The 16,078-nt window shown below is 42.2% G+C and overlaps 1 protein-coding gene across 2 annotated transcripts in view; it reads right to left on the bottom strand.

Annotated features, from left to right (window-relative positions):
* STOX2 (storkhead box 2) overlaps positions 1-16,078 on the bottom strand; it is a 142,414-nt gene that overhangs the window by 62,483 nt on the left and 63,853 nt on the right. The window contains exon 1 of one of the 2 annotated variants that reach the window (XM_056490019.1): positions 8,560-9,321. The exons of the other annotated variant lie outside the window; for it this stretch is intronic. Coding sequence (XP_056345994.1) covers positions 8,560-8,725 — 166 coding nt within the window. The 5' untranslated portion in view covers positions 8,726-9,321. Of the gene's footprint in view, positions 1-8,559; positions 9,322-16,078 lie in introns of those variants that run through there. 2 annotated transcript variants of the gene reach the window in all.

Here is a 16,078-nt window from a genome sequence, read left to right as displayed (position 1 = left end):
TTAAATATTTCTGAACTGTCTATTGTACACGCCAAGCCTCGAAATGTGGAGGTCAGTGTTACTAAAAAGAGCCATTCAGGTTTTCTTCTTTAAATAATATAGCTGGGAAAGGAAACAGTAACAGAAAAAGTGTTTTGAGATCATTAAATGCAGATTCATCACTATTGGCAGCTCAACAATGGGTGTACAAGATCCTTCATTGACACAAATACCACCGTGAGGACAGATACCACCCAAACACAAGAAAACATCCTCATATTCCTTCAGTTCCAGCATACCAGCCAAGCTGCACCTGCACTCTAGAACATGTTTGAGAAGATGACAAGTGGTATCTGGGAGCCTGTTCTACTCTCACATTAGACATGCTTTTCAAAATAAAACCCCTGGTAAGTAAGGCACAGGGAGAGAGAGAGCTACAGTTCATCTAGGTTATCTGGACAACTTCTGAAAAGAAAAACTGCCAGACAGAAGCAGCTACTGCTTAATTGTTTAGAGCTGAAAGCTGAATGCACTGTACTGCCTACACCTTTAATGTATCTCACAGAAACATTAGAAACAAAAAGTTAGGAGTAACTTTGCAAGACAGATACAAAATGAAAGACTGGCAAGATGCCTCAGCTATCTCTCTTCTTGATCTTTTAGTTAAAAAAAAATCTAGTATAAATGTGATCAACTTTTCCTTCATTCTTTTTCACAATACCCAAATATTCACACAGATCCACAAAATAAAAGCAGTTCAAGCTCATTCTTCCTCTGGTGCTTTCATATCCTATGAAATTCAATAAAAACACTGAGATCCATTTTTTCAATATCACAACTTGAGATTTCTAGTGAATTGTGCATTAGCAGCTATCATCTGCAGATAGCATTTCCCACTGCATCAACAAGAAACACTCATATACTTTAAAAATTATAGGAATCACATAATCTACAATTTGATGAAAAACAGAACCACTTTTGGATTGTAAGGAGTTGGTTGACAAGGTAGAAGCGATAACAGTACCGAATAACACTCATTCCACATCATTTACCGCTGGTATTATAAACAGGTTCTCTTTTTTGGCTTGCAGGAAGTGAGATGGAAAATTCTAAGAATACAGTGTTGATCTGAACACAGGATTTCACTTGCAGAATGAGGACTGCTATGTTCACACTGAACACACCTATTATTGGATGTCTGTTCTTGCCCACCATTACCAAATCAAAGCCTGGGTTGAGAAAGGATCCTTTTTTGTGATGGGCAATATTACCGTATAAAACAAAGGAGAAGATTCTCCTACTGAACCGATTACAACAGAAGTGCAGAGAGCTGCAGAAACAGTTAAAAGTACCCAGGCAAACAAAGTCAATGACTGATACAACTGGGAATACCACTCTCACCTACTAACTTTCAAACCCAGTGATTTTAATCTCTCTTTGAGAGAAGGAAATGGAAAAGTTGCTATCCTCTTTATAATGAATTCAAGCCTGTTGAAAATCAAGTTTTCTTGTTTCGGTTACCTTTCGCAGCCTGTTTAAAAGCTGCCAATACAGATCAGGATTCTGTCTAAACTAGACTGCTCTACCCACTCCATCATGCTACACACCCAAATATAAAGCCAGGTCTTCCTTTTTCCCCACCCCCTCCACAGGCAATCTGAAGAAGATAATTCCAGCACCTATATGTCATCCAAGAGTGAGATACAAAACAGCATCGGCAGAGCAGCCAACTCAATAAAATATGCTGAAAAAAGGAAGCCAGTAGCTATAAACAACTTTCATACCCTTTCATAGCTATAGGCAGTCACTTGGGAGCAACAAATTCTAGTTTGGGAAATTTTTGCAACTTCAATATTCAAGCATTTTCCCTAGGACTACTCTGGTTGCTCCTGGCCTTGATACCAAAATTTTTGCAAGAACAAGTACAGAAGCACAGTTTCCTGAGACTCTTAGAAAAGCTTTTAACCCTTGTTTCTGCTTCCTGTCCTATTTAATTCAGCTAGGAAAAAACCCAAACAACAAACCTATAAATGAAAGTATTCAGTTTAAATTCAGGCACTCAGGTCTCAGTTTTAATGGTCACTATCCTTTTTCCCTCTTCTGATAAAAATTAAACCCAATGGCTAGACAGAATTGCATGAAGTATTAATTAGTTACTTCTTACAAGGGACAATCTACATTTCTAAGCTAAGATTTACATCTACACCACCAAACCCATCCAGTTTTGATAATTCAGTGGTAGTTTTGTCATTGAAATGAATGGAAAGAATAATGTTTTTCAAGGAAAAAAACCAAATTAATATGGTCTATAATATGGTATTATTTAGCAATTCTTACACAAGCTCTAACTTAGTTGACAAATTTTGGTCATGACTCTTATACTGTCTGGCCACTTCCAACTATTTAAAAGCATGCTCAGGGGGATCCAAGAATAACTATCTGAAATTTTTTCAGCACTGCTTTACTTGAGTCATGGCCCAGAATTTGGATGTTGATTCTGTTTTAATGCTGTTAACAGAGATATACTACAACCTGCTGTGGGATGTAAAGCAGAGTCATGCTAAAGAACTTCCCCTGAAAACTGAAAAGAAACCCCCAATTTTGGGAGGATTTCTACAACATGCTTAGCAAAATATAATATTTCTGGTCTTCTGATTGTACTTATATGTCTTTAAACTGTGCAAAGAATGCTCCAAAGATGGTAGTTGACTCTGGGATGAACTCTCCAGCATACAAATGAAGGCCTATTGTTGCTCACAACTGAGCAGGTCATCGAGCTAACTCAAGGTGATCTGCAGAATCCTCACATTTCAGCCCCCTCCAACAAATAATGCATTCTGCAAAGATGCAGCTGCTATTCAATTCCAAAATGGCAAGATATGCAACACCCTTTGGGTTTATCAAGTGTTGCCAACAGGGTATAACTTCTACTGTGAAAGACTGGGAGCTATTTGTGATGAATCAGTACTGTGTTTGTTCTGAACCCTTGTCTACTCTTGAAAGATGAGCTTCCTGTTTCTTCAGTAGTCTATCATGATACCTAGTGTGCATATAGAAAAATTACTTAAATCACAGGACTACCAGAAAACATAACTAGAAATGTATTCAGATGCAGACTGACACTTCAATACAAATGTCAATGACAGCCTTAGGTGACCTGATCCTTGAACACCTCTGTGTCCCCCAACCTGGCCAAAGGTCCAAGCAAACCAGCAGAGAGAACATGGAGACTTTGAATGCAAGCAGGAACAAGGGGCTAGGAAGGAAAAATAACCTGGAACTTAGCCCTGCAGAGATAAGTGCTTTGAACTGAGATAGAAACAGAAACAGGTCTAGGTAAGATAGGCACACAGACAGTCTTCTCTTTCTTTGTTATATTCATTCCTCTGTGATTTTATTTCTAAGAAAAGAGACACTCTGGATTCCCACACTCATAGGTCACAACAGCCAGCAACAGCAACAAGTACTCAACTGCAGTTTTGTCTGCTGAATGCACGAGCACTGCTCAGGACACTGACCACAGCTCAGTCTACAAGTAAACTCATGGGTATGCAGAAAATGTCTTGGTATTGGTGGGCAAGCACCAGGCATACATGTGACATAACACACAGGCAAAGGCACAGCACTGTATGTTTGTTAATATCACACATACAACCTCAGGAATGAAAAACAGGGCTCTACAGAGGGATAGAAAAGCTTGTCTTTTGTATTCTTTTAGGCAAAAAACTGGGGAGAAAACAAAATTAAGTAGATATTGTGCAAAAATGACTGGTCCATGAGCTTGAATCAAGTTGTGGTCTGAAGACACAGCACACTTAGATACTTCCCCCATACCAGAACACAGTGAAAGTTCCTAATTCTCTGTCAAGGTAAGTGGATCCCACAGACACCAAAAGGGACTGGAAAGACACCGAGCTCAGTAGTAACCTCTCAAGCAACAAAGCAGGCACAGCCCCTGAACTAAATGAACAGAGTGACCCTCTCAGGGCTCACCATTCACCATAGACTGAAGCAAAGGAGAAGAGCAGGATGCAGGAGGAAAAGCTGGTCCTACTAGCCATTGACACCCACACACACTCAGTTTTTATTGTCCCAGTAATGGGTCTGGCTAAAACAACACAAAACTACTCTGAATTCAGGGAGCCAAAGAGATCACATTACCATTAAGAAGATATATGGGAAGGTGCTTCTTAAAACCAAAATTTTTTAAAAAGAAGGTGATACAATACTGATTATTCCATTAAATATTAACTACAATACAGCTGCTTTCAAACTACAGCATATTCCTTTAGATAGGTGACTTAAAGGACAGAAGAACTGAATGCGCTTTCCACGTATCTGGCACTTCTCAATTAAAGTTAAACTTAGTTCTTCAGTTCATGTGTAATTATCTCCAAATACTAATCTTTAGACTTAGAGGTTCAAGTTTAAAAAAAATAAAAAAAATAAAAAATTAGGACTCTCAAATTTGCTTAGATGACTCTCAAGATCCTCCTTACTGTTCAAGGAGCTTGAAGAGTTTGTCCTAGACCTTTCATCAAACATTCCTGAAAGAGAGAATGAGGTTATCTTTTCTTCCTACAAATTTTAATTTGCATACAGATACCATCAATTGGATAGCAGGGTTACATACTTCTCTCCTTTCCTTTCTGCTTGAACTTGGTAATCGAACTCCAGTAACAGCAGGCAACACTGAGACTGAATTTTACTCTTCAACTTTGAAGGACTGAAACCTCTGCAAGGGAAATGTAAAGCAAAGAGCAGAAAAGTAACTGCATACTTTTCAGAAGGTAACCTCCAAATGACCATGCTCTGGAATTAGTTTTTACTATTGCAGAAAGCTCTTCAGACATTGCTTCATGCTGTGTGTGTTAGACTGTCACCCTACACCACCTCCCTCTCAAATGTTACCTCCAACACCAAAAGTGTCAATTAAAGTAACTGAAGAAGGCTGCAGGAAAAGTTATTTCTTTCAAGAGCGTTACTCAGTCCAGTAATATTTAATGGCTGGGTCAATCACAGGCTGCAGCTCCTCTCTCTGCTAAAACAAAATCCAGGCTTTGCTTTGTATTTAAAATGAAAAAAGGAAAAAAAACCAAGAAGCTTCCAATATTTGAAAGCTATATATATATTACTTAATTTAACTGTTTGGAGACCTCCTAAGTTGCATTAAGTTTTGTCCTGCTTGGCAGTTGCATAAAATTTCTTTCTTTTCCCTTGAATTAAGCAGCAATATATCAAAACTTCAAGTATATTTTCCCCTTTTCATTAACAGATATTGTATACATGTACATGAATTGTATCGGATTCCAACTTTCAACATCTCTTGTCACAAAAGGTCAAAGCTTTACGTTGTCGTAATTTTCTTTTTCAGTGTTTTTTCTCCAAGACAGTCCTCCACTGGGAAATTAATATTCTGCATGAACAATGAACTCCTTGCATGGCCTTTGAACCTAGTGGTTGCTAGGAGGCCTAAAGAAACCCTGGAGTACAGCCTATTTAATAGCACGTATCAAGAGATTATTCAGAAGCAAAAATGTGTGATTTTCTAAATTGTCTGCTTTTTTCCCTCCTTACTTCCATCTCCATTCATCTGTCAAACAATCTTTAGATTTCATATGAATTGCATCTGCATCAATTTTCTATAATTATGGGCAGTTTGTTCCCCGAGTATTGAAAATGTGACTGGCCAACCACCAATGCTGCTTCAAATCAAGCAAATATCAAACTGCTCCTTACTCAGTTTTACTGAAAAGGCTGTTCAAAATCAGATGTGCTTCACCACTGTAGCATGAGGTTTGCACTTCCATTATAAACGTGGTTCTGCTTAGAGTCTGTATTTTCCTCATACAAAACACCATGGCATTGACTGCAGCACCATTACTCAGTATTTCTCTGTGGTGAAAGAAATATATATAGCTTCTCCGAGCTCAATTCAGGCATACTTGAATATTAACATTTCAAGTTTTTTAGCATCTTACTAAAGGTTGTTTGATTATATGCATTTCCATATTTCCCCAAGCATAGTAATTGAGGCAAAACTCCAACGTTTCTTTCCCACCCTCCACCCCCATTCCAAACAATGAGGCATTTAATTAAAAGATAACCACAACAATGCTAATGGTGATGAGGTTAAATGGTTGGATAAACAGAATGCAGCCCTCTGAAAAGCCCATGTGTTTCAGGACACTTTCTCCCCTACAACATTCTGGGTGACAAAGAAAGTATTTGTATTCCTGATCCCCACAATTTTTACGCCAGTGGACTTCCTACAAATTTCCTGCAAGGAAGAGAGTTTCCTTCAAATAGTGAGAAGTGTTTAGACACAGTAGCTATTCCTCCCAAAACTAATATTTGGAAAGGCAGTGGACAAGAATCCTTTCAATATAAATGAATGTGGAAACTATCCATTATGAGAGAACAATTGCATTTCCAGATAAAAGCCTAATAAGTTGTTGCTAGGGTTAAAAAAGCCAACAACAACAACAAGAAACAAAACCAACAAAACCAATAAAACCAACAAATATTTGCCAATTTTAATTGTCAACGTGTTCTCCCTCCAACAACTTAAGCAAATTAGAAAACTTAACATGACATTTGTCCTTCATCTTCAGTTGTTGCAATTGAAATCAATGCCCTCTATATTCATAAACAAGTATTCTTGGTCTGGAGATTACTTTAAAACATCTGTAGCAGATTAAAATTCTGTGCCTCCTCCTACCCCTCAAGGACACAGGTATCTGCCAACAAATGCAGGGTGACACATCTGAATCTGCAGATTGCTGTTGCTTGACTGTCTGGTTGGATTGTACCAATCTAGCCAACATAAAGCTTTCACAGAGCCAGACCACTTCTTTGCTGAAGAATTAAAAACAAGCAAGAACCACACCACTTGGCACAAAACGCTCACGTGAGCTCCTTCTCTTTTAAATATGGGCTTTCTCATTGAAAGAAAGGCCTAAAAAGTACTGACTTCAACAGAACTGACACAGGGTATCTTACTCTGGGAATATCAGACATTCGTCCAGAACAACAAAATCTTTGCAGTATTGTCAGATTCAGCTTTCCAGACACTTTCAGGTCCTGCAGCACCAACGGAGAAATCAAGCACTCCACCACCACAACCATTCTCTTCTTCAGCTGTTCAAGCATAAATTATCCTTGCTGTTGCCACTCACTATATGACTTCCCAGGAACCAGAGCACCAATTGCCAAAATGGCACAATATTCTTACACAGGCAGATTTTTCAGTAAAATGCATATTATTTCTTGTACTTGAGCATCAAAGCAAAAACAGTCACGAGACATTTTTAAAACATGAGAAACCAATCCTGACTAAAGAGATATGTTTATTAGGGCCAGAGACAGGAAGGTGAGCATATAACTTAAAACCACAATCTTTGGTTCAACCTTTGCAGCAGAAATGGGGCGGAAGGGGAGAGCAATACAGAGCTGGAGACGTTTTCAGTAATGCATTATAAATACCTTAGTTTTCTCCTTTAAAGGAATCTGCCTACTCAACCTAAATTGTGCCTCAGAGGGAGAAACGTGCCTTTGTGATAAATTCGAATTTACCATCATAATAATGAAACGTTATGTCCTATCATCACAATAAACAGGCAGCAGAACAACAAAGGAGGTTTCCAGGATTTTCTGCCCCCGGCCCCCTCCCCATCAGCATTTTCCCAAGTATTCTTTTGGGTGTTTATGAAATGCCTTAATTCCAAGCCATTAAGATGCATTTCTGGATGGAGCAGATTCTACTAACAGTACTGAGGCTTTCCAAAATCTCACCAGCACTCCATCGGAGGCCAAGCCTCTCCCTGATGCCTGCCTTTCCCTGCGCTGTTTTTTGTTTTGTTTGTGCTTTCTCTTTCCCATGCACAAACATGTTGGTGCAGTGTCCATTATTTCCCTACGGCCTTCCTTGAAAGCCACTGACAAATGAATATACATGCACGTGTGTGTTCCACCACATACACAGGTCTGGTCTCCTTCTACACCTCAAAAAACAAATGCAAATGTGTTTACAGTCATTTTCACCAACACATGCCTTGCCATTGCAGAAACATGCAGCTGAAAGCCAGAGAGTCTGCAACAAGGCGACGGCGTCTGCAACCACAAGTAACGCTTTTTCTTTCCAAAATGGAAAAACACGAAAGCCTGATGAGTTAACTAGAGTTAACTGCATTTAAAGAGGACTGTGTGGGGGAGCAGTAAATATCCAGCACATGCTTTTACGCACAAAAGGCGCAAAGGGCTCCATGCTCCGCACATCCAGTCATTTTTGTCTGCTCTTCCACAACAGAGATGCAACCGTTTCTCTCACACATTTTACTTCACTCGACTAATAGATTTTAAACACCATATTGAGAGGACCCCGCTGTGAATCTTGCAGAGGTACAAAATGGTGGATGTATGCTATTTTTTTTTTTTTTTTTTTTGCATTATTCATAACAACTCAGCCTCCCGATCGCAGGCTCCCCACTGTACCCACCAACACAGTCTTCCCGGCCAGACACACATCCCGATGCAGCCTCGCAATAAAGCTCTCTCGCATACACAAATTATGTTACAAACCTGATGTCATGTAGCCCCGTGATGCCTGGGAAATAAAAGCTGGGGGGAAGTGCTTGTGCAGTCGGTAGTCCTTCTCGCTGCGGGACCTCATGCGGTCTGAGGCCCGGTCGGAGAAGTCGGAGCTAGGCCAGGCCCGCCGCAAGGTCGTACTCCGCGTCTTCTTCATGCTGAGGATGCCCGCGCCTACTCCTCCCGCCGCAGCATGGGTCAGGGCTGCGCGCAGCCGGGCATCAGCCTAGCGCGGCCGCCGCCGGGGCGCAACCTGCGCGCATCTCGCCGCTCCCTCTTCTAGGGCGCCAGCCGCAGGTCCCTTCCTTTTTTTTTTTTTTCCCCCTCGAATGATCCAATTTTACACACGTCCCACAATGCATTACACTTCATTTGCAATCGGTCCGGCTTATAGCTCCCAGATTTGCGTGGAGGAAAGGCACGTTATGTGGCTTCTCAGGCAAAAAAAGGAATGGGGGGGAGGGGGGGACTGAAGGGGGGCTGGGGACGAGAGATGTGCAGCGTGGGAGCTCGGGGGTCCCGAACAATGGCCCGATTCAGCCCGGCCGTGCTTAGCCAACTGTGAGCCCCGACACAAAAGGCCCAAACAAACGAGGAAAATCCCGCGGCCGCCGGCTGCGACCCCGACCGCGGCGCGCCCGGCGCTGGGGAGGAGGAGGCAGCTCCCGGCGCGGCGGGAGGAGCGGCGGGAGAAGAGGGAGGAGGGAGAGGAGAGGAGAGGAGGGAGGGCCCACAGACGCCTCTCTCAGCCGCGGGACGAGCGGATGCAGCCGCGACCCCCCACCCGCCCCACCGCCGCCTCCTTCCTCCTCAGGCCCGCGGCGCCCGGGCGGCCGGCAGCGGCCCACGGCCACCGGCAGCGCAGCGCCTCGCCATGCTCGGCGCCCACTCCCGCCCGCCGTCCCTGGGGCTGGATCGCCGCCGGCTCCGCGCTAGGGGCGGCCGGCGAGGGGGGCGAGGCCACCGGGGAGGCCGCCGGCCGCTCCGCCCGCCTGCTCGGCCCGCCCGCCGCCCGCCCTCCGCCCCGCCGTGCCACGAGCAGCCGCTGCCGGAGCGCCGGGCGCCGCGCCGCCGCCCGGGCTCATGCTACTCCCGCCGCAGCCGCGCTAGTCCCGCCGGGCTCCGCGCTCCCCCGCGCGGCACCGGCTCGCAGGCGCCCGCGTACAAAGCCCCGTGCTCGGCAGGGACCCGGCCCCCTCCCGCCCGCTCCCGCTCCGCCTCCTTTCCGTCCGTCCGTCCGTCCTTCCTTCCCTCCTTCCTTCCTGGCGGTGGAAGGACAGCGGAGTGCCGGGGCCGGGCTGCGGGCAGGGGAGCGGCGGGCAGGGCGGCCTTGCAGGCCGGGCCCTGGCGATGGGTCCCTTCGGGCAGCCGCGGGGCCAAGGGACACGCGAGGGGAGGGCGCCGGGACAGATCTGTATCCCGGGCACGCTGCGCCGAGCCCGCGGGGTTCACATGCGCATCCTCCGCCGCCTTTCCCCGTCGGCGCCCGAAGAAGTGGCTCTCCCCAGGAGGGCCTAGTCAGTCACTGCCACACTGAGAGCCCACTACCCTCCGCAAGGGTACCCAGGACACCGGGCTGCCCCGCTCACTGGCGGGAAGGGGGTTGCCCACCCTCTCACACATCTACGCCCAGGGCACCCTCCTGAGTGGGGTCTGGCCACCTGGGCATTTTATGAGCTCCAGTTAACCAGAACAGTGCAAAGGCACTCGATTCCTCCTCTGCAAGGCAGCTCTGAGCACGCCTGGTGTGTCAGGTGCTGCCGCCGTTACCAATGGGGACAACTGCAATGCAGGGATGTGAAAATGTTGCTTTTGCAGCTTTGCTAAATTACTTGCATATTTACATTTTTTATAATGAATCCTTCTTACAGTGGTTTGTGTCACATTTCTAAGATCATTGAAACCAGAGGACTGTAATTTCATAACCGGAAATTTTCAACAGTGATGAACCAGTAAAAGGATGACCATCAGTGAAGAAGCTGAACAAGAAAGCCAGTGGACCTTGAGATATTATCCCTTAGCTGCCTTGCTGTATAGCCATGGGTTAGTCACTTCAGTAGCCATCTCAGCCTGTTTGGCTGTGCTACTGCAGACAGCACACACACCACAGAATTATTCAGGGGTTTGTATACGGGAGACCCTTTCCAACAAATAGAATATACATTAATGAAACTCAGCAAGAAAGTTGAAAGCTAAATGCTATGGGGTTCTTTCTCATTCAGCCTCATCTTTTTCCAACTGTGAAAAGCTATCAGGAAAGACATGTTTCCACTGATGCCTTGTATACTGGCAGGAACAGGAAAAAGTTAAGATGAGAAAAAAGATGGCCTAGAGCTCCTCTAATAAAAACAAGATTTTCCATCATGAAACTTACTCATCTAGCAATTTACTCATCAACCTACGCAAAGCTTATAATAGAGCATGTTTTCACCCTCAGACCAGAAAAACCATAAGAACTTTTAGAATCATTCCATTTTTCTCCTTGAAGGCTGAGGTTGAGGTAAATTGGTTAGCACCACCTAGCTAAGTCAAATCTAAAAAATGGACCTATTTTACCAGATGTAGAAGCAAATTAAATTCTATCTAGGAACATAAATTCACATTGCACCATCTGAATGTTGAATGAATGATGGCTTTGCCTTTCCAGAACTGATTGAATATAGCTGGCCAGCTAACTTCAACTTATTTCTGAACTAACCTCAACTTTTCTCCTAGTCTAGACACAGCCCTAGATATCAATCTGTTCCATTAAAAGAAGACATGAGAGAAGAGACAAATAGGAATCAGCAATAAACGAAAAACGAGGTCAAGTAGAAAGACAGAACAAAGCAGGACACATACACAAATGACAACAAACAAGGTCACCATGATCATTGGCTTTCTGTATAATTATTCCCAACAAAAATATTGTAACAAATATCAAATAAAAAAAGATGGGATGGCTCTGCAACTGTCAGATAAAGCACACATCCCAATTCTTTTCCAGCAATTTGCTGTGCACTAATAAACTGGTGACAGCACACAGAAGTCTTTCAGGTGGCTTTAATTGACTTAATTTGTACACTTCCATGAATCGTCACAAGAGTACTACAGTACATACAATTAACACATGGTATCTTCTGCTTATCAGTTGTAGGAATTAGACTGGTTCATAGTTTTGGGCACAGATAATGATGCATTTTCATTGTGTGGTAATTTTAAATCAATAGTAATTTGCTCTTACAACTATGAGAGGAGGAGGGAATGAGAGAAAAAAGCAACCGTAGTGGTTTTACCATCCAGCAAGATCAATTTTCCCTTCCCAAATCTGGGGACATCTGTTTAAAAACAATTTTGGGGGCCTTCTCTCAGCATTGAGATGTTCTTCCTGCGGTCAGCTAAAGTTCCTTTTATTAAGTCTTCTCACAGTTATCTTGTTTGGTTTCAGCTTAAAGTCTTCTGACATGGTATCTGAAAGAGCACTCCTCTTTGAAGAGAGGAATTCAGAGCAAGTTTCCTCCTGCTCTTGAATTGTTTGAAGTCAAGTGTTGTTACTGGGATGAATCAAATATATAATTAAAGACTAAGTTTAAGCTTTGGCTGTTTTCTTTGGAATAAGAGCTAGAACTGTGAGTGTAATTGATTTTTTTTTGCTTCAGTGGCCAAACTGAAATAAAACTATTTTCTTCATGTGATCTGAAAGCTAAAATTTGAGAGCTTAAAAAAACAAACTAACAAACAAAAAATGAACAAACAAACCCACAACATTTTATTCTGAGACATTTAAGTTTGTTTGTTTGTTTAATAAAGGAAAATAAATTTTTGGATTCATACGGCTATGTCAGAGCAGAGTAAGGAAAAGATTCTCTGCTATGGAAATCATCTAATATAGCTTGCTAGAAGTAAGGAAAAATTCTTCTTCTAGGCATAAATTGTACTAATGGGAATCTGAACACTTGCTAGCAAGGAGAAAAATAGAAATGGTGTCAAAGCTTTTTGCCTGTACTTTCTGTTTTTTTAATTCATACCTAATTGTTTGGAGGGGGCTTTGTTTTGGTTTTTTTTGGTTTGTTTTTTTTTTTTGTTGTTTTTGTTTTTGTTTTATTTTTGGTTTTTTTTGTTTGTTTTGTTTTGTTTGTTTGCTTGGTTGGTTTTTTGGGGGGAGATTTCTTGTTTAATAAGGGAAAGCTTTTTATTGAGAATTAGATAAAGCATTCATTTTTATTAAAAAGTATTTAAAGTCCAACAGGAACTATCTCTATCTTAGATTACTAGAGGGAGAGGTGATGCTTGGATAAATAGACCATAGAGATCTTGGGGAAAAGGCCTGAACTAAACAAAAATTAGGCATCCTGCCTCCCTCATAACCTAAAAATTCCTTATCAGGAATTGGCAATATAATAGTAGCCATTTCAGAGAGATAGATTAAACATTATGAATTTCAAAAAAGAAGGTCTATATCAGACACTACAAAAGATTCTTATATGGTCAATCACAACCTTCCTTCAGTCCAAGTTCATAAGGAACCTGAAGTATTTTGGAGAAACAATTCAAAATCTTTGCTTCTGAAAATCTGTTTTATCTTTTAAAAAAGTGAGAAAACAAATATTATTAAGAATATCTATTTCATGTGATCTTCATAAACACTTATTAGTTGCTAACCAGGTCTGTAGATGGAAAACATATAAAAGAAAAGGACATAACTGGCCCAGAAGACTGTAGAAAATCAGTGGCAAATGCACTGTCAAAACTTTGGGATCTCAGCTCCCATTTCACAGGTTTATTTTTCCTTATCTGAAAAATAATTATCTATCAGAGTACAAAGTGGTGAGCTGTATATACATTTTTCTGCATGTGTATGTGCATGCGTGTTGTGCATATACGGTAATTGCTCTCATGTAATGTGGTATTTCAAGTTTCAGCTGGGACTACTTTTTTTTTCCTCCCTATGACAAACAAGTTTCCATAGGGACAGCAGCAGGCTTCAGTAAGAAGGTGGGCTGGTGTTACTGCCTTAGCTGCTTCCTTGGCTTGGGGACTGACTGCATGAGGTTTTTCAAATTAAATAAGCACACAAGCCAAATATTAAAATAAAAAAGGCAAAATAATAGGACATGCAAAGAGGAAAGCAATCCTGCTCTTCATTAAGACAAGCTATGCCTCTAAAATAATTGTCTCTCAAACTATGCATTCAACGCCTGCGTTCCCCCTTAGCCTGTCACTACCTCACCTGTTGCACACAGCCTGAGCTGACTGCCTCAGAGGAGAAATTAGAAGGGCTTCACTTTATTACTGTCAGCTGAGCTGGTGCCTGACAAGCACCCAACACCACAGGGGGAGCAAACACTCACAAGATGCCAAGTGCCACATTGAGTTTTGTGACATCACACTCTGCACGTCTACAATAGGGATCCTTTCCCTGTGCCCAGCTTCAGAAACAAACACTACAAATAACGTTGGTCATACTGCGACACATGGAAGACTTTGCTCTAAGGAAGACCACTGTCACAGGCAACCAGGTAAAACAGGGAGCAGAAGGTCATTCTGTCACCTATGAAAACAAACCCATCACATTCTGAAACATTTTAATAGAGGGAGATAGGATGCTGTGAGATTCTGGGAAGGAATTGCAGAGTCTTTTAAAGTAGGAAAGGGAGAGCAGAAAAGAATAAACAAAAAATAAAGTGGGGAAAAAAGCCTGTAGTACAAGCAGTTGTAAAGCAGAGGAGGAGGAGGAAAAATGGAGTGTGAGAAGAGGTGGGAAAAATGTAATTATGAACTTGTGAAAAACCCCAAGCTCATGTATAACACCACAGGCTTTGGTAATCTATGGGTTTATTAGATTTACAGCTGCGCATAATAGTGTACCTGAGAAAACACATTGCCAGCATTTCTAACATTATAAATCCATGAAGGAGAAAGTTGTCCACCTCATAAACTCACCATTTTCACGTGTGGATACTTCTATCTCTGTATTAACAAAGGTGCAGAACTCAGACTCTAAAATACATGCTTTTAAGCAATCCTTTACAGGTTAAGGAGGTCTAGCAATATACTGTAACGGTCTTTGTCTGTAGGAAGCACTACTTTTCCCTTCCAGATATTTGTAATCAGATATACTAGCAAGAACAAACCAGAAAACTCACTCACACCCTTTCACATCAGTCCTTAGACTTCTGACACTAACACTATTAATTTGTCACCTCTCACTAGTACTTGTTGTTACTCAAATATGCAAGAGACGCCAAGTACTTGTAATCCATGCTTGTGGTCCAGGTCACAAAACGAGGCAGCCTTTCTTGATGGATTTATTGGCAAGAGAAAAGTTGGGCTTGCCCAGACAACTCTCTTCTTGAAGAGAGCATTTGAGATACTCTACCAAAAAGGGAAAGAAAAGGAAATCCCAAGGGCAAAGGTATACGTGAAAAAAACATCCAAATATAAAAAAAGAAAAATGTTTCAAAGCCTATCACAAGCAAGTCTTCAGTCTTGCTATCAGGTTGTGTTATACCATGGTAGTAGTGCTGGCTTACTTACAGCACCTCTTAAACTAGTTTCAGATCATATTTCTTTCACTGTTATGCTTTGGGAATGTGTGATGACAGGAATGCAGCGCTGCTGCTGCACACGTGCTGTAGTTCACCGATTCATTTTTCTGTGTGCTGCCTTATGCGCTGTGGTATTTATTTTAGCTTGCATGACTTGTAAGAAAAACCTGTCTGTGCAATGAGAAGAAAGACTCCTCTGTTTTGGTCTTTTTTTTCATGCCAGACCTTTTGATTGCATTTGTGCTTCCTCTGCACAGAAGACAATTGATGCAGAAGGTTTTTCAATCTGGATACCCAAGTCCACCTAAAAGCCAGTGTACAAGGAGCACTTGCAGGATGCAGCTTTTGTTTTGATGTATGCTTTGCCTCTCCTATTATCAATGACTCAAAGTGAGTTAGTCAAAATGGGTGGAAGCTGGGCTGGTAACCCCTCAGTGTACAAAACCAACGAGAGAGGAAGACAAGCCATGAATACTACACAAACTTCCTCTCACATAAAACAGAATCCTAAAGCTTGGAGATGTGGACTTACAGCAATTCAAATCAAAAGTCAATTCATTCACCGGCTGTTCTTCCAAAGGATATGGTAGCAAAAGATATGCCAAAAATGTTGGCCTCAACTTTCTTGTTTTCCACTGGTGTCACATATCATTAGTACCCTGGTATTTAAGTAACATACTGATATATGGGGGCCAGCTGTACTGTAAGTCAGAATAACAGCCTAACCTTCTGCTTTGGGAATTGAAACAATGGAGAACAAGAAGTGAATAGCCAGTGTAGATCCCACCAGCAGTAAAAGCCATCACATATTATCTTCCTAGAAACTAATTCCCACATCTCTGTGTCTATCTATTCCCATTCCTCTGCAGAGCTTATGTTGCAAATATAGCACCATGCACATGCACGTGCAGGCCTTGGGCTCTTGTGAAACTTCTGGGTTCTATATCAACACAAACAAGGAGATTCTGTGTGTCAGGTAGGAA

The sequence above is a fragment of the Oenanthe melanoleuca genome, chromosome 4 (assembly GCF_029582105.1).
Source record: "Oenanthe melanoleuca isolate GR-GAL-2019-014 chromosome 4, OMel1.0, whole genome shotgun sequence".
In the NCBI taxonomy this organism is placed as follows: Eukaryota; Metazoa; Chordata; class Aves; order Passeriformes; family Muscicapidae; genus Oenanthe; species Oenanthe melanoleuca.
This window is presented reverse-complemented; position numbering and strand designations above follow the sequence as displayed.